Source organism: Oryctolagus cuniculus, chromosome 8 (assembly GCF_964237555.1).
Source record: "Oryctolagus cuniculus chromosome 8, mOryCun1.1, whole genome shotgun sequence".
NCBI classification, from domain to species: domain Eukaryota; kingdom Metazoa; phylum Chordata; class Mammalia; order Lagomorpha; family Leporidae; genus Oryctolagus; species Oryctolagus cuniculus.
In genome coordinates this window covers 116,373,469-116,396,115 of record NC_091439.1, presented here as the reverse complement: position 1 = coordinate 116,396,115, position 22,647 = coordinate 116,373,469, and the positions used below count along the sequence as shown (strand labels likewise).

General features: G+C 45.2%; 1 protein-coding gene across 2 annotated transcripts in view; it reads right to left on the bottom strand.

Annotated features, from left to right (window-relative positions):
* Positions 1 to 22,647, bottom strand: part of CSMD1 (CUB and Sushi multiple domains 1) — a 2,053,194-nt gene that overhangs the window by 775,401 nt on the left and 1,255,146 nt on the right. For both annotated transcript variants that reach the window (XM_070047233.1, XM_070047234.1), the window contains exon 6: positions 8,150 to 8,262. In XM_070047233.1, coding sequence (XP_069903334.1) covers positions 8,150 to 8,262 — 113 coding nt within the window. The remainder of the gene's footprint in view (positions 1 to 8,149; positions 8,263 to 22,647) is intronic.

Below are 22,647 nucleotides of genomic sequence, written 5' to 3'. Positions count from 1 at the left end.
TACATTAATATTGCAAACGCGCAACTTTCAAATCAATACGCAGAAATGTACTGACTTAAATCAAAAGTACAGCACGAACCCTACAATTCCACCTGCTGCATTGGTCTGCCTTTAGGTGAGATTACTCTGTTAATTTAACTTCTCTAATGAGTAAGATGGCATACTTTGCTGAAGAAATATAGTCCCATTTCAACATGACTAAGAAATTACTCTCAAACTCTGCTCAAGATAATTGCTCCTAAAATGTAACCCAGGGTGAAAAGAGGTGGGTCTAGGAATCAGTCCCTGTGCAGCCCATCCTGGACGATGCGGTGCAGCAGGAGGACCTGAACAAAGGGAGCACCAGAGCTTCAGTCCTGAGCCAGGATAGCATTCCTCAGGCGGTGCCTCTGCATGCACCAAACCAGTTTATGGCCTCAGCTCAGGGAGGACCTCAAACTTGTAGGGTAGAATGCAATAACGAGACGAGAGTGGGGGACGTAAAGCAGCCCAGAAGCATTGATGGCGAATTCCCAGGCGTGGCAGGATCAAGGGGAAAGACTGGTGGAAATCTGTGTGCAGAGCAGCTCTCAACGCTTGCAAACCTGAATCCAGGCAGTGTTGCTCACGTCCCCGTCCCGAATCCCTGCCTTGTACCGCAGTGCACGTGGCCTGCTCTCTCTGGATGCCCTGAGGTCTGCGTGGTGTGTGTGCCTCGAGATCTCTCACTGCTCCTCTGTCTTCACACTGCTCCTCAGCGCTTCAGCACGCTGGGCTCTTCTCTGACTTTGCCTTTCAGCCTGGCATTCTCAGCTCAAATGCTGCCGTCTCCAGGATATCAACTCCGTAAGAGTTGGTATTTCCCTGTGATGAGACTGTAGAGTTGAGTTTATGAGATGCAGCACAGTTCCATTCTGAGCACCGTGCTAGATGCTTCACAGATTCTACCTTGTGAACCTACACTGTCCATAGGCCATCCTTGCTCCCATTTTTCAGAACAGGAAACTGAGGCCAAGATGTACTAGAACAGGAACATAATCCAGGGCCACAGGTCTCCAGTAGCCCATTCATTGCTTGATTTGAACCAAGAAGTTCTACTGCACCTGCATTCTCTCTCACACCTGCCAGGGCAGGCTGTAATGGTGGTATGACCCTGGACAGTCGCTGCCCTGCACAGCGGCTGCCTCAGTGCTCAGTGTGTCTGAGCCACATACATGGGGCCATGTACCAGCACAGCCTTCAACCTGCCAGTGAAGCCAGCCCTCAGCCTCTGCTGTCCCCTCACCATCCTCTTTGGAATTAGCTGCACATTTCTTTAACTCACCGCGTGTCCACCCTTGACCATCATGCTGCCTACCATCTTCACTCCACATCTATTCCCAACATAAACAAGGGCATGTGTGCACTACAGACCTGTGGACAGAATACCCAGGAAAGATGTGTGCTCACCGTGTCAACCAAAGGTGACTGGTGCTTCAGTGCCCCTCCCAGCCTCACTACAACACCTGCTGTCCCAGTGGCCTGCCAGGTTCTGCTTGGGGCACCCCACTCTGAACAACTTGTGACAGCCGCCTTGAAGCACTCTCCTCCACATCACAAAAGCAAGTCACGGCCCCATAAGGAAGATGCGCTCCCTGAAGATGGGTCAGCCTCAGAGCCGGTCTGCAAAAATGCACGGTGACACCGAGTGGGGCTCACAGGGATTCCCGTTCCCTCCTGGCTCGGCCTTTTACAAGCAGTGCAGTGTTGGCTCCACTTTTTCTGACTCCATTTCCTGACGGGAAGAGGAAGCTGCTTCTGGCTTCCACATTCCATAGTGCCGTGGTATTTCATAGGGGGACTCCAGTTACTCTTCTGGCAACATTTGCAAGGAGAATGCTTTAAAAATGTCATTGTTTCAGAAGGAGATTGTCCTGTTGTCTTTGAAAATCCTTTTGTATTGAAGTGCTTGCTCCCTCACACACACGCATACATACATATATGTGGATATATTTATATGCATGTATATGTACACAGTCTTTGCTATTGACCATTGTATCAATACATAGTTTTATTATTTTTTTTTTTTTGACAGGCAGAGTGGACAGAGAGAGAGAGACAGAGAGAAAGGTCTTCCTTTTTGCCGTTGGTTCACCCTCCGATGGCCGGCGCATCGCGGCCGGCGCATCGCACTGATCCGAAGCCAGGAGCCAGGTGCTTCTCCTGGTCTCCCATGCAGGTACAGGGCCCAAGGACTTGGGCCATCCTCCACTGCACTCCCGGGCCACAGCAGAGAGCTGGCCTGGAAGAGGGGCAACCGGGACAGAATCCGGCGCCCAGACCGGGACTAGAACACGGTGTGCCGGCGCCGCAAGGTGGAGGATTAGCCTATTGAGCCGCGGCACCGGCTCAATACATAGTTTTATAGATCCTCAAACTTCATGCACATGAACCACACAGCGGAGGTGTCTTTGTATCTGGCTTCTTTACTTGGGATTCCATCTCTCAGATTCACCCACATTGCTTCCTACAGAGGTCATTCTTGCTTTTTTTCTCATGTGTAGTCTTCTATTGCATGAACACAGCTAATTTCTCTATTTAATTCTCCTTAAATGGCACTTGGGTAGTTTCCCTGATGGGCACTCTCTATGCACTCATGTTCCTATGTCTCCCGGGTGCATACCTGGAGTTTCACCGCTGGGTTTAGAGAGTGCTGATGCCATAGTGTCCCAGTAAGCTTGCACCTCACACTTCCCCTGGCCATGGAAAGAACAGACATTTTGAGTTCTTTCTTCCTCTTAAAAGTTGTAACACCAGGTTGTTGTAGTTCCATGGGCCAGGCAGGCACCAGGCACAAGCAAGGCTTCCAAGCATGGGTGAGAACTCTCACACCCCAGGGCATGAGCTGGTGCCAGAGCACTCACTACGCTTACTTTTATGTTATTACACATCCAGACTGATGCAGGGAGATGGACATTATTACTGATTTTTATAGTACAAGATACACATGGCAGAAACGGTGTTGGCTAATAGGAAGCCCTTAATGAAAATCCGAGGCCAAGACGCAAACACTTGGAACACACAGCTGGGCAGCTTTTGCAGAGTATAGAAGTATTCTTGTTCGAGAGATGTTAAAGTAAATATTTCAGAAAAGTTGTATTGCATTTCTGATGTATGGATTTCTATTTTTTAAAAGATTTCTTTATTTGCTTGAAAGGCAGAGTTACAGAGAGGCGGAGAGAGGGAGGGAGGGAGGGAAGAAGGGAGGAAGGGAGGGAGAGAGGGAGGGAGGGAGGAAGGGAGAGAGGGAGGGAGGAAGGGAGAGAGGGAGGGAGGGAGGGAGAGGGAGAGGGAGAGGGAGAGGGAGAAAGAGAAAGAAAGAGGGAAAGGGAAAGGGAAAGGGAAAGGGAAAGGGAAAGAGAAAGAGAAAGAGAAAGAGAAAGAGAAAGAGAAAGAGAAAGAGAAAGAGAAAGAGAAAGAGAAAGGTCTTCCATCTGCTAGTTCTCTCCCCAAATGGCCACAATGGCCACGGCTGGGCTGATCCGAAGCCAGGAGTTGGACATTTTCTACTGATTTCCCAAGCACACTAGTAGGGAGCTGGATTGGAAGTGGAGCAGCCAGGACTCAAACCGGCACCTGTATCAGAAGCCAGCACTGTAGGCAGCAGCTCTACCTACTATGCCACAGCGCCAGCCCCAGGATTTGTATTTCATAAACCTAATTTTCTTATGAAGTTTTGGTAATTTCACATAGTGCTCATACCTCCTTTTAATTCTCTGGGTCAAGGAGAAGAGGTGATCTCTCCTTCCAGAGGAACAATCGGAGTGCCCAGCAGGTGCTGCTGCTTCTACAGAACAAGGTCACAGGACTGGAGGAGCGGGGACACTTGGTGTCCTCAGATTCCTGGACAACAATGGCTGTGCATCTACTAGGCTCCAGATACCAGTCTTTACTACTCTGCAGTGTTTCCACCGTCCCAGGCTGATCTCAATGTCACTACGTCCTGGGCCCGTCGCCTCTCAGGTAGAGCTTGGGCCCCTGCGTCACATGTCGCAGAACATATGAGCATTGCAGAGTGGAGAACACCTACATCCATCCAAATCAGCACCGATCTGGGGACAGGAGGTTTTCCATTGCCCAAAATATAAATTTAGTAACACACAGGTCTTCATCTGACATAAAAATAGAAAATTGGCACTTCCATGAAACTTTAACCTAAAAGGCAAGTGTAATGACTTGTGTCAACATAAGCTTTAATGCTGGGGTTTATGGGAATGGGTGTTGCCTATATAAATTAGAACTGTACCACAAACACTTTCATTCAAAATGATTTATCAGTTACGAAATCAACAGGAATTTCATTTTGTGAAAATTTTTCTTTTATAAATAGCCAGCTAAACATATGTAAAACTGCAGCCCAACACTCACATGCACATATAATAGAGAAGAGGCCCTTATGCCTTAAGATTAATGTATTTTTAGAAATTCATCTTGTAGACATCGAATATGTCTAGATGATGGATCATGCTAACAAGGCACTTCTCTAACCATAATTAATGGTGGAGGCAACAAATAAAGAATGGGCTCAATTTTCAGCTGATTTAAAGAAATAATGTGTCTCACATAAATCTATCATTCAATGAGAGCCCAAACCATGCAAAAGATACTGCGAATACATCAAGTGGTTTGTACTGCATTCCCCACTTGCTTTCTCCCAGGGCTGTGCTATTTTCAAAGTGCAAGTCTTTGAGGAGTGGCAACTCCAGAGCACTTTTACTTGTCAATCAACCTTGCCACTGCTTCTGACATGACTCGGTGACATGAGTGGGGGGTGAAAGCCCAGGAAGACACTGTTAGCTGTCAGAGAACAAAGAATCAGGAGATGAAAGTGAAAAACATAAGGAAAGGAAAAAGAATATTTTATGGTGGTGGCCATTTATTTGACCAACAAAACACCATGGTATGAAGAATGCATTATGAGTTTCCAGAAGGCACAAAGTTCTGCGTAGACACTGGACTCCTGGACCGTAAAACGACGGGCTAATCAGTACCAGCAGAGGCTGCCTCCCTGCCGAGGACCCACAGAGGGTTTGCACAGAAGTCCCAAACAATGTGACATCACGGCAACACCGGGGGACACTAGTGGGGTTCTTACGTTCTCAAGAGTGACACTAAGAGAGAAATGTGAATGCAATGATGTTGGAAAGTCAGTAAGCACAGAAATGCAGTTTTTAATGTTGCCCTTTCTGCCGACACTCTTCTCGGGCAGGATGTTTGCAAGGACAGGAAAAGAGCAGTCGGTAGACACGATGCAAGCCTCCCTGCTCTCGGTGCTGTCCTCTTCTGCTTTTCTCACACGTTACTGAGTGTGCTTTCTCTCTGCACAGTCCTTACTTTCTTTGCAATAAAAGCACAGTGCAAACTGGGCTTCCTGTGCTCCACCCAGGACTGGGGGGGGGGGGGGGGCTGCACGTGAGCACCGTGCTCTCTCCACGTAACAGCAGCTCGCCTGTCTTCCCCCAGAATGAATGATGCTCTCGAGCTGCCTGCTTGCAAAGCCAGGGCAGCACTGGCAGCAGGATGGACTTCTGCATGGCTGCTGGGGACAGAGTTCCACAGCATCCCCGCTGCGCTCCGTCTCCTGTGCTCCGGGACCCACGCACTGTTCTAGAGTCAGTAACAGCGGCCGCCCTGAGGCTCTCACTCACTGGTTGCAGCTCTGCCTTCTGCGGACTGAGAACAAAACCAAGGCCTCCGTCACTGGCTTCATGGGCTTCTCCATGTGCCCTGCAGTGTTTCTCATCATCATCCAGGAGGACAAGCTCATCCATCAAGGGGTGACATCCAATCCCAAAGCCAGACTGGCAAGGCCCGTCTGGTTGTGGTCTTAGCAACAAATGCCCGTGGTAAATGAGGCCCACATGCTAGTGCAAAGAAGGGTGACTTCCTCACTCCCTGTCGTCTAGGGCCTCACCTGCAGGGTCAACCCCAAGACAGTCTTGGCCTCCTTATATTTCATATCTTTGGATTTAAGCATAAAGTTTTCTATTCACCTGTCCCCCCATCTCTCTCTCTCTATACACACACAGATGCATGTTTATAAAAGCATATATACTTTATAAATATTTCAATTATGAGATTTGACTGTCTTATATATTTTAATTATACATAATACTTTAATTTTATATATTCATTTATATAAAATGCATATTTATTTTGAAAATCAATGGTTGGCACAGCTATTGCAATTATCTAATGAACCATATGTTTCTTGTATATTTTAATTAGACATAATATTTTAATCTTATGTAGATATTTATTTATATGAAATGCATATTTATTTTGAAAATCCATGGTTGGTATAGCTACTGCAATTTTCTCCTGAACAGTATGTTTCTGTATCCAGCAGTTGGAGCATTTTTAATTTGATATTCCATTTATAACCTTTTCCCCAGTCACAGATTAAATGGAAAATTCATTGATTAGGTTTCAGAGATGATGCTTACAAATTTTCCTTTAGTCAGTCCCACATTCATCAATTAATGAATCCAAGACAAATCTAAATGTCTAACTACAACGGACCAGTTTGTTGGCATTCTGTATATTGATGTACAGCTATTTTTAAAGCAGGATGACAAATCTATAGGCCTGGATTAAGGCAGAGATACCTCAGAACTTTCTCCGTACTGCAGGTCCCACATACCCTGCCCCTGTGAGACTCCACCTCTTACCTGCAATGTGTCCTTCTCACATTTACTTGGTCACAACTGGAATTAGAGGCCATGGCCTTCAAAGGGAAGGCAGCCTGAAGCAGGTTGGTGACAGATTGGCCCTGGGTGGGGCCCCACTAAGTGAGAATACAATGGTTCCCTTGGCTCCTTTGTGAGTTCCGGATGGTGTGCTGGTATTTGCCACTTGTGGGGGGCAGGGTAAGGACTTTGGGCAACACCAGTAGAGTGAGAGGAGCATGCTTCTGCTAAGGAATCACACATGCTCTGGGGACATACATCTGTCCCTGAGTTTTGGGCCAGGCAATTCTGCATGGCTGCACACTGCTAGCCACTGGACAGCCAATGAATCCATGCTCCTCAGTGTGCCCTGCCCTGTCTTACATCCTGTGGGAGAAGCACTGGCAGTTTTCTACTAGCTGCCCAAATGACACTGAAGGTGCAATGCATTTTAAAAGGTGAGAGATAAGATACCTGCAGACCAACCTGTTGAAAAATTACCAAAATCTCCATGAGGAATGACGATGATTTCCAACTGCATTCTGCCTGACCTGAGAGTATTTACAATCGAGACCTGCCTTTCACACCTACTAGTTTCTGGAGTGTAGACATTGCTATCCCTCTCGTGCTTGGGACCCCAGCACCAGTGCTGACTGGCATGTGGCCAGAGATCATTGAAACCACACTCTCAAGGTCGTGACTTAACAGGATGCTTGAAAAGTTTGCTTGAGGAGGTAGATTTTCTTCCAAGAGAGTAATATTATTTTTATTTGGAAATGCAAGTAAAATGGTTTTCTGTAGATTGCTTTTTAAATTGAATTCTTTTTGCTATATTAGGAAGAATTGTTGATTAGCAGAAAAACAGGAAATGATAAAATAGTACCCAATAACAAACATTGGAAATTAGATACTAAGAGAAAGTCTCAGAATTCAGCTACATACTGATGGCTACAGATGCTCCATTTTGTCAGCTACAAAAAATATATAGTACATTTCTTTTCAAGTGCATTGTGTATAAATTATTAAATCAGGCAGCTTGGTCTATGTGATGTAAAGATGATTTAGGGCTAAAAGTGGTATTATGATGCATTTGTATATTTTCACATAATCCGTGTTACACAATTCTTCTTGTGTATTAATAAAGACAATAACTGAATACCTGTGGATATTTAGTGGTTGGGTGTACAGTAATTACCATTAATGCTAATATATATTTATTAAAACTTAGCAAAGGTTCCAGTAAAAGAAGAATTTGCTCACACATGGCCACAGTAATCAGGCTTGCTGGTAAGTTGCCAGTTGTGCCTGTGCAATTTCCTAAGTTAATTGCTCATAAAAGGAATAGGAGACATTGCCAAGATCATTTCTTCCTTTTTTAGCAAGATGCTTAAGTACCAGAGTTAGCAAGGACCAGAATATTTTCTGTGGTTATTATGTTTCCTTGTAAGAAGGAGCATCCTTACCTTGAAACTGAGCATTGAACCCTTTGCGTCGATGATTGCTGTCAGACGTGAAATGCAGCCGTAGCCAGTTCTTGCTACTGATAACAGGAGAAGGAAGGTTCATGCCAGTGAGCCTGTGAAAGAGGAAAATAAACTCCCTTGTAAACCAACAGAGCAGAAGTCCTCTGACCCCCACCCCCCAACTGTGAACTCGGTTACTGATGAGCGAGCTTCCCGTTTGGAGCTCACAACAAAATGGTTCACGAAGTATTATCTCCACCAAATGTAAGCGCTGTATTTATCCCTGATGGAGTGAAGCCTTTTAACATATTCGACATTTTGATTCTATAGGAATAAGAGACATGCCCTAAGTTATTCTGTTGATCTTGTATGTCGTTTCATTAGGAGCTCAATCCCAGCAAATCATAGAAAGGAAAAGAAAGAGGCAAACGGCAAAATTCTGCCTTTCTGTATTTGGCACTTAGCAGTCTATCTCATTGGTCTCAAATACACTCAAACCACTCATGAAGCTGGGGTTAGCAGGCGTGTTTCCAGAATCTCATCTCCAGGACTCACAACCAGGGCTTTTCTTACCAAGGGAAAGAAGAGGAACATTTATAAGATGGATGAAAAGAACAAAGGGGCTTGACATGAAATGGAATTACATCTCACTAAAGCAGCGCACTAATCTGCTGAAAATAAAGTGAGCTCCATCTCCGTGGAGCTGCTCAGAGTATCCAGACCACTCTGTAACGTATGGTTTGTTGTTAGAAACACTTGTGCATTTTACTTCCTGCTACTGGATGTGCTGTGTTCCTGATAGGAGTAAACGCTTCTTGGATCACAAAGCTCCTGCTAGTCAGAGGCATGAGGAGCTGTCCTGGTTTGGCTGGTACCCGAGTACCATTGGGTGGGGATACTACAGACACATCACTGAATGCTGGCTCCACCTTAGATAGTTTAAGGCACTGTACTTGGGTCATGTTTCATGCAGCTCAGTTGCTCAGCCTGTGAACTGGAAATGCGGTTGTTCTGGGACCTCTGTAGATACTACACTCTATGGATGTTCAAGTCTCTTTTGTAAGATGGCATAGTAGCTGCATTGAATCATTGTTCAGTCACTAAACTGTCTTTAGATTACTTATGATACTTACTGCAATGTAAATGCTAGGTAGAGTTGTGACGTGGTATTGTGGTGGGAGAAAATTATCTCTGTATGTGCCTCCAGTCCTCATGCTTTTCAGATATCTTTGTTCCAGTTGTTTGAACCTGTGAGCATGGAAGCTGAGGACATGGACAGCCAAGTGCACTGTATGAGCAGTTGAAAGAGATGTTGTAGTTGGACACGCAGTTGCATCTGATCACATTTTCCAGATTAGTACACGCAATTCTGTGTTCCACACTTCTGCATCCCCACTGCCAAGTCTATGCTCAACACCAACATCAGCTTCACGTGTGGAGGATGAGTTAGCGACTCGCTAACACCCTTGGCGGAAGTCTGAGGGGTATGGGGCTCTCTGCCCTGTCTGGGAGCTCCACGTTGGCACAGGCAGGCTGGGAGCTGTATTCCCACGCCTGGGGTTTGCTAGGCAGGGGTTGGTTGTGTATGCACCTCCCTACTTCCTCTTATATCTGGCAGAAAAGCAACATCTAATGACGTGTGCATCAGGTGTTCTGATGTCAGGGTTTCAACTGCATGGATTTAAAACGTGCAGTATCCATTTAAAGCTAAGAGCCAAACCTTGACTGCATCCAATTGCAACAGCGTTTGTGTCACTGTTTGAAATAATCTCTGCAGAAAGAAATACACTGCTCCGACCTGCTGGTTTACATGGGTTTATGTAGCACGGACTGGCAACAGCTGGGCACAGCTGGCCTCCAGGCCCCCTTCTTCAGCCCTTTTCTCTGCTGATAAGATTGTGGCGCCGACTCTGCAGGTCACTAAGCACTTAGCCTAATGCTGAGGAAGCCCAGAGGAAAGGAACACCCTGGACTCAGCAATCCAGTCCCTCCAGCCGCCTGTCTCCTCACACTAGACTTTCTGTAACAGAAAGCTGTGTGTATTTTGTTGCTTTCCCAGAATATTTTGGAATGGTTCTGACTTAGGTGCACCCGCATTTCAGTCTCATGCTAATGCTAATCCTGCTTCTAGACAGATGCCCTCTTCACTTCCCACCAACACTCAACTCTCCATCCTTCTTAGTTTTCTGAAAACCTGTGGCCAGGAAGTGAGTTTGGTGTGTGTCAGCAGATGTTCTGCGCTCCATGGGTCGTCCGGTATTTGTGCTAAGTGTTCAGCCTTGTGATATAGCTCAAAGCACATCAGTGTAAGGGTCATGGTGCTCCACTAACTTCACTAGGGAACAATGAAATTTGAATTCCATATCAATTTTGTGTGTCACAAAAATTTTGGTTCTAGTTCAACCAACTAACCCTGTAAGAATAATTCATAACTTAGGCCTAGATTTTACCTATGGGCAGTAGTATATAGCATTAGTATATAGGAGGTAATCTGGGAAAATATGAAGATGCTTCCAAAAGTTCATGAACACATAAAATTAAAATGTGTATTTTAGTATAAAAAGAATTCTGGTGCAAGAAAAGTTTGCTTCTTTTTTTTCTAAAATATCTTAGTCAATAGACATGTGCAAAAATGCTCAGGATCACTAGCCATCAGGGAAATCCAAATAAAAACCAAAATGAAGTTTCACCTTCGCTCTATTAGAATGACTACCATCCAAAAATAGTAAAAACAATAAATGCTGGCAAGGATTAGGGGAAATGGTGTTGTAATCTACTGTTGGTAAGACTGTAAACTCAGGGCCGGCACTGTGGCGCTGCAGGTTAACGCCCCGGCCTGAAGTGCCGGCATCCCATATGGGTGCCAGTTCTTGTCCTGGCTGCTCCACTTCCCATCCAACTCTCTGCTATGACCTGGGAAAGCAGTGGAAGATGGCCCAAGTCCTTGGGCCCCTGCACCCACGTGGGAGACCAGGAAGAAGCTCCTGGCTTCGGATAGGTACAGCTCTGGCAGTTGCAGCCATCTGGGGAGTGAACCATCGGATGGAAGAACTCTCTCTCTCTCTCTCTCTCTCTCTCTGCCTTTCCTCTCTGTGTAACTCTGACTCAAATTTATAAATAGATTTAAAAAAAAAAAAGACTGTAAACTACTACAACCACTATGTAAGACAGTATGGAAGTTCCTCAGAAAATAAATTTACCATATGACCCAGCCATCCCAACCTAGGAATGTATCCAAATGAAATGAAAGCAGCATATGAAAGAATTATCTGTACCCACCTGTTTATTGCAGCCTAATTAACAATGGCTAAGTTAGGGAATCAACCCAGATGCCCATCAACCAATGAACGGATAAAGAAAATGTGGAAGGTAGGGAAGTAGGCAGATAGATGATAGATAGATAGATAGAATGGATTACTACTCAGCTGTAAAAAGGAATGAAATCCTGTCTTTTGCAGCAAAATGGATTCCAATGAAAATCATTATGCTACTGAAATAAGACAGTCCCACAAAGCAAACATCATGTTTTCCCTGATTTGCAGGAACTAATATACAGAATAGAAAAAAAAAAAAAACATAAAGCAAAATTGACATTCTAAGAGCACTGTTTACAGCCATTGTCTATACCCTTGAGGAACAGTGCTTTTTCTACTTATTACTTGTTGCATTCTTTATTTAGTAGAGGGTCAAGGTTGTGATTAAAAAATAAAGTATGTCACTTTTAAAAAAAATAAGAAAGGATGGAGGACAGAGGGTGGGAGCGTAGGATGGGTAATATCAGTATGCTCTTAAATATATATATATATACATATATGAACTACATGCAATTTATTCACCTTATATAAATAAATTTTTAATAAATATCGATGGTGGAAGTCAGAGTTATGAGGGCACAGAGAGCAGGAGAGAGCAAGAGAGAATTCTTTCACTATTTGGTGTACCCTCCAGATGGCTACAGCAGCCAGCACTGGACCAGGCTGAAGCAAGGACCTTCATTCAGGTCTCCCACGTGGGTGCAGGGGCTGAAACACTTGGGCCATCTTCTGCTGCTTTCCCAGGCCTTCCTGGGAGCTGGATTGGAAGTGGGGCAGTTGGAACATGAAACAGCATCAATATGGAGTGCCGGCACCACAGGCAGTGGTTCTACTCACTATACCACAATGCTGGCCCCAAAAATGGTTTATTCTTGATTTGTAGAAAACGGATATGGATATTATGGAGAAAAATGATGCATGGATTTCAAAATTGTTATTACACCAAAGACATTAATACTTTAATTTCATTTTTCTACAAATTCTTTGAGGTACCCTCATATTAAGCAGGAAGTTGTAAGATATATAATTGAAGTTTCAAAAGATGCACAATGCTTGCATTAGTTCCTTTTATCCAGCATCCAGAGTGAGGGCTCTGTAACAATACAGAGTTAATTTCCACAGTGGGAATGAAGGAAGCAGAGAATCGCCATCCAAAGTGGATGCATGAGCATGGCTTTCTTGATTTGGCTTTGGAGTTAAGCAAATACTCACGTCCTTTCTTGGGAGGGTATGGGCTGTTGTTCTCCACAAAATATATAGAATTGAGTTGTTCTACCACCTTCTATAGGCCTGGGGGATGGCTTTATAACTGCTATTTCACAAGGGTTTTGCTGTACATTATTATGTTATTGTTATTGTTCCATTATTCTTTCATCACAAACTAAAGAAAGTCAATTCCTACATAAACCATAGATGAATTTACCCAGAACTTGGATGATTCGTAGAAGACTTGGAGGTCAAGAACTCCACGGAGCATCCTCTTGGCGGGCAGAATAGTGGCCCTCAAAGATACCCACACCCTGAGGTCTTGTTATGTGCTATGACATGGTCAAATGCAGAAATGATGTGGTCACAGCACACGAGATGGGGACTACACTGGATTATGGGATAGACCCAATGTCATCAGAAAGATCAGAAGTGGCAGAGGGAGTGAGAAGAGGGTCACAGCCAGTGAGCCTGTGGAGAAATCAGGGAGCACACTCCTCCTGCTGACAGGGACGTGCTGCCCGCCCTCGGAAGAGGCATGGGGTTGCTCTCCCTTGGAACCTCCTGGCAGGAGGTCCTCTGCAGATACCTTGCTTGAGTTCCCACAATACCTGCCAGGCTTCTCACCTGTATGGAACTGGGATATCAACTTTGTGTGTTTTAAGCCGTCAGGTTTGGGTCAATCTGATGTAAGAGCAATAGAGAGCAAACGCCTTGTCCAAGTCTATCTCTTGAAAATGTGCAACCTTCCATCAGGAAACCACTCCTCAATAAAGTATCGTAGGAAAATAAACCAAATACAACCTTTAAAGGGGTACATCCCATTTTTCATTCTAGAAAAGCCTCAGAAGAAAAGAAATACGGCAGAATACCCCATCACTCTATTAGTCTGAGCAAATCCAAGCAGTCTGGCCCTTTCTGCACTTCTCAGTGATGGTCCAATGACCATGCTTGGCGTGAAGCTTGTTAGATGTTGTCTACAGGTGGTTCTGGCTTTGTGGCATGGTGGGTAAAGCCACCTCCCCTGCTGCCAGCATTCTACATGGGAGCTAATTCATGTCTTGGCTGCTCCATTTCCGATCCAGCGCCCTTTAATGGCCTGGGAGAGGCAGTGGAAGATGGCCTAAGTGTTTGGGCTTCTGTTACTCATGTGTGATATTGGGATGAAGCTCCTGGCTTCAATCCTACCCAGTCCTGGCCATTCGGGCCATTTGGGGAGTGAACCAGCAGATGAAAGATATATCTCCCAATATAACTCCTTCAAATAAATCTGATGAACAGTAGTTTTTTACTCCTTACTGTTTGTCGAATTCTTTGCTTAGTGGAGGGTTAAGCTCATGATTATAAAATAAACTGAAAGTTTGTCACTGTAAACATCAAAAGAAAGAACAAGAAGGTGGAGGGAGGGTGGCGGCATGAGCAGGAGGTAGGGTAGGGTGGGACATATCACTGTGCTCCTAAATCTGTATATATGAAATTTTCACCTTGTATAAATAAAAATTATATATAATAAGCTATTTACAGGCACTAGTCATATTAATTTTAAGTCTGTTAAATTGTGTTTTCCAATAAGCAGATAATCTGGGACATGAGAAAGAGATTATGCAGCAAATAGTAGGAGACTGACGTCAATGGTGGCTACAGGATACAGAGCAGTACCCTTTAAAGAGGAAGAGGAAACAAAGTAGGTTTTGCTCAAAACACACTGACCATTTTCTATCCTGAAATAAAGGACAATGAACTGGAAAATCAACGGGTGGCCACCCAGCCAAAGATACCAGGGTCAAAAACAAGAGGGCAGAGTGGTGAGGAAAAAAATCCCCCAAAGGAACTGGCTGAGGATGGATCTTCCTGATGGGATGTTGGGAGGAGTGTTTTATTTCTGGAACATCTCAAACTAGGTCAGGAATTTTGATATGGCTAAAGGTTTTGCTGGCCTCAGTCCACCCCCTACTCTGCCCCCCCCACAAGAATGCCAAATTAAACAATTTAAACAATTGACAACTTCATTTCTTTCAAAGAACTCAATATGCTTTTGCTTCTGTTAAAAATGAATGTAGGACCCATGGGAGAGTTAAAGTCAAGGCGACCTCCTTTGAACAAGACAGAGCAGATCAGTCTCCAAGTACTTGTACCATAACATTTAGGTCTCTGTTCATACCGTCTTCATGGCTTATTTTTCCAAGTAGCCTCCCCCAGTCTCACTTCTCTCACAGGTGACATCAGAGGTTGAACATGCTATCCTAACATTTTATAGCAGCCTATACGGATGACTCACACATGCACTTATGTAACCTGAAAGACGTGGAGTCAGTATCTTGAGACAGTTCTGCAGGACACACTGGAAATGCTATTGGTGTTTGAAGTGTCTTTCTTTGAGTATTACTCAAACTTTAAGCCAGTTTTCTTCTGTCTTTAGGAAGCCACTGCAGAGACTGCTAGGGATTCCTTTGTAGGTAAATCTTGTTAACTATGATGATGAAGAAGCGAGACAGCATTAATGCTATTAAGACAGAATTTAAATTATCTCCCTCTTTAAGGAGACTAAAGAATCAATCAATGTATTACCTCCAAGAACCTGATAGCTTGTCCATTTGGGGAGAGAGTTACATGTAAGCTGAACTACTTTTCCTGTGCTCTGTGGATGTGTGGTATTTCATTTGCCTCTGTTTTGTCAAAATCAAATGGAATAATCTGATCATACAGATAACAGCAAAAGTTTCCTTGAAATGTCATGTTTCCAGTGAAGTATTATTCGCATTATATGTAAAATCCTCTGTCTGTGGACAGGTGTTATGTTTTTACCACAATTCCAAGCCTTATTTTGGACATTGTGAAGACTGACAATAGAACTAAACCTGGTAGTTATCTTACAGGACTATGAAAAGCAATGCAAAAACGAGCTACAAATGTGTATTTTCATTTTTATTTGAAAGGCAGAGACATATTGAGAAACACGAAGAAAGATCTTTCAGCTAGTTATTCCCTCTACAAATAACCTCAACAGCGGGGGCTGGACAAGGCCAAAATTAGGTGCTGGGAACGCAGTCCAGGTTTCATACATGGGTAAAAGAGACACAAATACTCCAGCTGCCACCTGCTGCATGCTGAGGTATGCTTTAGCAAGAATTTGGATTCAGAACTGGAGCCAAGACTTGAACTTGCACATTCTGATATGAGATATGGGCTTCTCAAGAGGTGTCTTAACTATGGTGTCAAATGCTCATCCCCATTTCTAGAAATGTAATCTAAATTTCCAGACACAACTATGCCCCTTGGGAAGAACATCATGGACAAACACACAAAAACTGGCAACATCCATTGGATATGTAGAGGCACAGGACACAAGACTTCTCTGCTAGAAAGTTCTTCCTTCAATCAAAACTAAAGCACTGAGGGTCATCTTTGATCTGAAGAGGTCTTCTCTGGACAGCAGGTTCTCTGAACATCTCCCTTGTCCGGTACACTCCCCGTGGCTCCCCCGAGAGGCCACACCACTGGCTGTGCTCAGCTCTCACGTTGGTTCTGCCCACTCTCATGCTTCAGCCACTACTGATAACTTTCTCTGTGCACCTGTATGTGGTCTACATGTTCCCCATCCCTCCAGTGTGGCCCTTGCCCCTCTCTGGGCTCACCAGTGCTCATCCTCTCCCCTACATTCCACATCCGCTCTCCAAAAGGCGTGCAGATGCACAACCCCCACCCACTTCCTCTTTGTTGACCTGGTAGTTCGGGTCCCGTTTCAGATGCCTGCTACACATTGCAAGGTCAGGGAAGCCAGACCCAGCCTCCAGGACGAGGCTGCTTCTCCAGCATTGGAACCTCTCATGGCAGCTGGGACGCTGCCAACATGTTCCGTGGCATGACTACCTGGAGATTGTGTAATTACTTGACCTGGGTAATGTGAAGCCTGCCCGTCCACTTGTCTCCATGGCACTGAGCAAAATGCTGGGTATAGGGTAGGTGCTCAGTAAATGCTGGATGGATAAATCTAATGGGTAAATTAGACAGAATCCTACCCAGGTTCCACTTCACTAAGGAAAACCACATAAATGTTTCATGTTATGGTGCCAGCCTAAACGAGGTCAATGTTGATAAGTGCACACCTATGGCATCACACAGAGCAGAGTGAGGGGTGCAGAAGGGGAGTGGAGGGGTGAGAGGGGAGGCGAAAGGGTTAAATGAGCCCATCCTCACCTGCTCCTTCCCTGACCTTGCCTCTCTCACCTGAATCTGCCAACCTCAATCTGACCCAGATATGGGTAGGACACAAATAGTCAGAAGGCAACTCCACGAGGTGTGCCATGTCTGCTGGCACTCACCAGGTAATGCGTTGAGGCCACTGCAGGCTGGTGCGAATCCATGCCACTGCTTAGCGGGTCCCCTGCCTGTCATCTGCTGCCAGTCTTTGTGGGGGCTCCACCCTCACAGCCTCATCACCTGCCCAGGGTGATTAGGATGATTTAGTGTGACCTCCCTGCACGGTTAATGAATGCTTCCTTTTCTCCTTAGTTCTTCCGGAAGGAGAACATAGAAAGTCTAAACCTACTCAAAACATTCTGGATGCACTCCTGGTGCTCACGGCCTTCAACACTCACACGAACCCGCGCAGTGCACCTGCAGCACCTCCCTGCCTTATACCCTGTCTCCAGACACCCTACAGCCGACTTAATGCAGCTCAGACTGGGGGCACATCCCCCACAAGTACCTGTCTCGCTATTCCTAACACTGTGAGTTCAGGGTCAAGGCCCCAGCAGATCCCTGCTCTGGGGAGGGTGCTTCCTGCATCCCAGACAACACCTTCCACTGTGCTCTCACATGGTGCATGGGGAAGCGAGCACTCTGAGGTCCCTTTGTGAGGGCTCCACCCTCACAGCCTCATCACCTGCCCAGGGGCCCATGTCACACTCCCATTTTGTGGGCTGGGTTTTTTTTCTTTTCTTCTAAATTTATTTGACAGGTAGGGTTAAAGACAGTGAGAGAGAGAGAGACAGAGAGAAAGGTCTTCCTTCCATTGGTTCACTCCCCAAATGGCCACCACGGCTGGCGCTGCGCCAATCCGAAGCCAGGAGCCAAGTGCTTCTTCCTGGTCTCCCATGCAGGTGCAGGGACCCAAGCACTTGGGCCATCCTCCACTGCCCTCCCAGGCCACAGCAGAGAGCTGGACTGGAAGAGGAGCAGCCAGGACTAGAAACCGGCGCCCATATGAGATGCTGGTGCCACAGGTGGAGGATTAACCAAGTGAGCCACAGTGCCGGCCCTGGGCTGGGGTTTCAACATGTGAGTTGTGAGCAGGCACCAGCATGCAGAACACAGCACAACCCTAAGTAATTTGTCGGCAGAGTGTTCCACGGAATCATCTGGAGATGCAATACCCCTTACCTTCCAGACTGCTCGCAAAGACAAATGAGTGCCGTGGACATTCTTGTGGGGGCTTTGTTCAACGTTGTCCTTATTATCACCCTCCTGGTTTATGGCAATAGCAACTGCTAAGGTCTGAATAAGTTCCTCAAAAACCGATGGTGGGGACTTCAGCCAGAAGCAACAGTACTAAAAGGCAGGATCTTTGAGAAGTGATCTGGCCAGGAAGATCCCATCCTCATCAGTGGATACGTTTGATTCCAGAGGCATTTGTGGCTGGGAGCTCGATTCCACTTTCACCCTTCTGCCTCCAGCTGTGGGTGACACAGCAGCAAGGCCACGAGAGGGCAGACCTTAGGTTTCCCAGCTTTAGTCAGTCTCTATGCATGAATCTCCCAGTACAGTTTTCTGTCTCAAACAGACAGAGCCAGCATCTCCACTGATTCTCACTAAAAGTGACAATGAGTGGGACAATGATGGAAAATAAGCAAGCCAGAAATGTCAGAACTGACACGCCCCTTTATACAATTAATCACAATTGACCATGGAATATCCCCCATGCATCTTTTATTAGTACTATTTTATTACAACTGCCACTGCTACTATTATTACTACTACTACTATTAGTGATACAAATAAACCTGAATTCTATGAGGTTACATAGTATTTGCATTGTTACAAAGCTACTAGGAGCTTGTGCCTGCATTAATCCACCTCTTTGATTTTAACTATTTTACTTATACAATTGCTTTTTTCTATCTTTAACTCCTGTGCTTCGACTATTTTCCTAAAATACAGACTGATTCATGCAGTTTGTTGCCTAAAAATGTTTACTAACTTTTCTTAGACTTGAAAATGAATTTTCTCACCTTAGAAAGTCAACTCAAGTCTTTGGAGACCTAGCCTCACCTGACCCTCCAACCTTATAATTCTTTCTTATCTATCAAGATGTGGCTCAAATGCCACCTGCTCCATTAATCCTTATAGATTTCTTCAATCAGAACTGCATTCCCATGTGTTCCCACTGCATTGGAGTTTTGGGAGCTTGCACAACACCTTGGGCTCTAAGATGTGTCCAGTTTTGGATATCTGCCCTCTCCTTTGCATGCAAACATTAACTTCTGAAGAAATTTCTTTCTACTTGCTTTCCACCACCGCATCTCACAGTGCCTAACATGTGCTTCACTGATGCACAAAACGTGGGGAAGACTGGATATGTAAGCAGATGAATGCTGCAGATGAGTCAGTATTGATCTTTAACTTCCTCATTAGCTATCCAAATGCCAATTTTGTGCTACTTTCTCCTAGTTAATCTTCATTTCTGAGCCTATCTCAAATTCTTATTATCTCTTTTGAACTATGGCACATGTAGCTGGAGACTATTGAGAAATGAGTTTGACCAGTGCTAAGGGTGAAAAGAATAACTACTTGATTTCTGCTAATTAGACTTCAATTTCTGTGAAAAGATTTATATTTGCTATTTTAATGAGTACAACATGGGTCATACAGGGTCAGTGTATAAACTACTCTTCATTTATTCATGCAAAACTTAAGTCCAATAAAGGATTATGGAAGGCTTATATAAAGCACGGCAAAACAAGTTGAAAGCAAATTAATATTAAACATTGAACACCTTAAAGTAACAGGAAACTTAGGAAAGGCAAGATGTATCCGGAAGTAAAGCAATGCACCAACGGCTCCCACATACTTCTTCCTGAACATTTGAACACAGAAATGAGAGGAAAAGGGGATTAGGTAGTTTTAAAAATATTTATTTATTTATCTGATAGAGTGATAAAGAGAGAAGGAGAGACACAGAGAGGCATCTTCCATCCACTGGTTCACTCCTCAAATGCCCACAATAGCCAAGGCTGGGTAGTTCCAAAGCCAGTCCAGAAACTCAATCCAGGTTTCCCACGTGGGTGGCAGAGATCCACGTACTTGAGCCATAATGTGCTGCCTCCCCGGAGCATTAGCAGGTAGCTGGATTGGAAGTGGAGGAGCCAGAACTTGAACCAGCACTGTGATATGGAACATAGATGGTTCTAAGTGGTGGCTTAACTACCATGCCCCAGGATTAGATTTTTAAAAGTGCACACCAACTTAAAACATTTCCTTTTTGTGGCAATGAGCAAAAAATAAACATATATCAATGAGCTCTATGACAAAGACACTGGGTGAAGTCATGAATAACATCTCTATTTGTATGCTAACCTTAAAAGCAGAGTGAACTTTAATAAGAGAGTGCTTTAGTACAATGACCCCTAGTGTAGACTCACACACATGTCACCACATGGATCAGTTTAGACTCACATGTCACCACTCAGGTCAGTGCAGGCTCACACATGCATGTCACCAAGCAGGTCAGTGTAGACTTACATACACATGTCACCACATGGATCAGTTTAGACTCAGATAAACGTCACTACTCAGGTCAGTGCAGGCTCACACATGCATGTCACCAAGCAGGTCAGTGTAGACTCACACACATGTCACCACATGGATCAGTTTAGACTCAGATATATGTCACCTCTCAGGTCAGTGCAGGCTCACACATGCATGTCACCAAGCAGGTCAGTACAGACTAACACACATCACCATTCAGGTCACTGGAGGTTCACATGTACATGTCACTGAGCAAGTCATTATAGACTCACAGGTGCATGTCACCACTCATATCAGTATAGACGGACATGCACACATCACCACACAGATGAGTGTAGACTCACATGCATGTCACCAAGCAGGTCAGTGTAGACTTACACACACATGTCACCACATGGATCAGTTTAGACTCAGATATATGTCACCTCTCAGGTCAGTGCAGACTCACAGGTGCATGTCCCACTCATATCAGTATAGACGTACATGCACACGTCACCACACAGATGAGTGTAGACTCACATGCATGTCACCAAGCAGGTCAGTGCAGGCTCACATGCATGTCACTACAGGTCAGTGTAGACGTACATGCACACGTCACCACACAGATGAGTGCAGACTCACATGCATGTCACTGCTCATTGTAGGTTCACAGCAGCAGGTCAGGGAAAGTGAGCAGAAAGGGTGGGGGATGGCAGGATGCCATTGAAGTAGGTTCCAGCTCTTCACCCATGTATGTAGCCATTCAGTGTAAGTGAGGTGTGACACGGGAGTTAGTGCTGTTTCTCTTCTCTCCACAAAGCTCAAAGCCGACGCTTGGTGTGGCATCCTCTCATAGCTGCCATGGAAGGGTTGTCCCCGACCCTGGCTCAGCCCTGGACATCCCCCTACACTGAATGACTTTCTTCCTGAACTTGTCTGGTCCTATGTATTCAAATGCCATTCACATTCTGGGGACACCAAACCTGGACAACCAGCCCAGACTTCTTCATGGAAGTCCAGACCACAGATCCAGCTGCCCCTTGGCCACTCTATTCAGTATGCAGACACCACGGTGGGAACTGGCCGTCCCTGACTCTGGACACGGCCGTACACACGTGCACTCCTCCCGTCTTTCATTTCTTCTTCTCACACTGTGTGCTTTCATCAGCTCATTGTGCAGATCCTACCTTCAAACAGATCCACATCTGACCACTTCTCAGCACCCCCATGGCACCCTGTTCTCTGGATGGATGTCAAGGCCTCCTTGCTTCCCTCCTTGCTCCCCAGATTCTATTTTTGGCACAATAGCCAGAGAAATCACATGAAGCATAAATCAGATCCTATCACGTCTTTGATGAAAACTCTCTAATAGTTACTGGGAATAAAGCTAGAGGCTACAGAGTTCCCACAGGGGCTCACACACCTCACTCTTCCTCTTCCCCACCCTTGGCTCCATCCAGCATGTGCGTGCTTTTAGTTCTGGCCACACTAGCTCCTGAATACACCAGGGCCTCCGCCCAGAGTTCCACAGATTCTCAAAGTTGGCTGCCTTTTTCCTACAGGACTTTTATTACATCTTCCTGGCAGTGTAGCATCTGTACCCAGTTGTGCACCAGTGTCTTTCCTTCCTTATTTCCCTCAAAGGCATTTGATCCTACCTGATTTTATATAGGTCATTATCTAGGTAGATGACACAGAGAGACATGTGATGGATAACAGAAATAGATGGAGTAGGGATAAGTGAAGATGTAAGTATATGGAAGATGGGTAGATAAGACAGATGTAGAAACGTGGGTGAGATAGGGTCTAGGTACAAACTGGCAGATGATGCATAGTTGTTACGATTACAAGCCTTCTCCCTCTCCTGAATATGAAGTCCTTGCAGGCAGGAGCTCATGTGTGACTTCTGCTTGGTGCACGGTTATGTACTGAACAAATCTTCAGTAAGTGAGTGACTGATTTGCTCACACAGTGACTTGGGCAGTGGTGTCTCTCAATGAACTGGCCACCACAAGACACGTGCACAGTCCCTCCTCTGCAGCTCTCTTAGCTCAGGACTTCCTGCCTGGTCTGAGGCAGCCCTGGAGCTCAGTGCGGTTCACTCCTGCTACACTGCTCCTCGGAAGACAGACGTATCCGAGTTTCAGTCCTGTAGGAAGGAAAATGTAATCTCCACGCGTGCCCCGGTCAGAAGATAAACTGCCTTACGGAATGGTTCTCAGAAGAGATCACCCCCACCTCCACGCCAGGAGC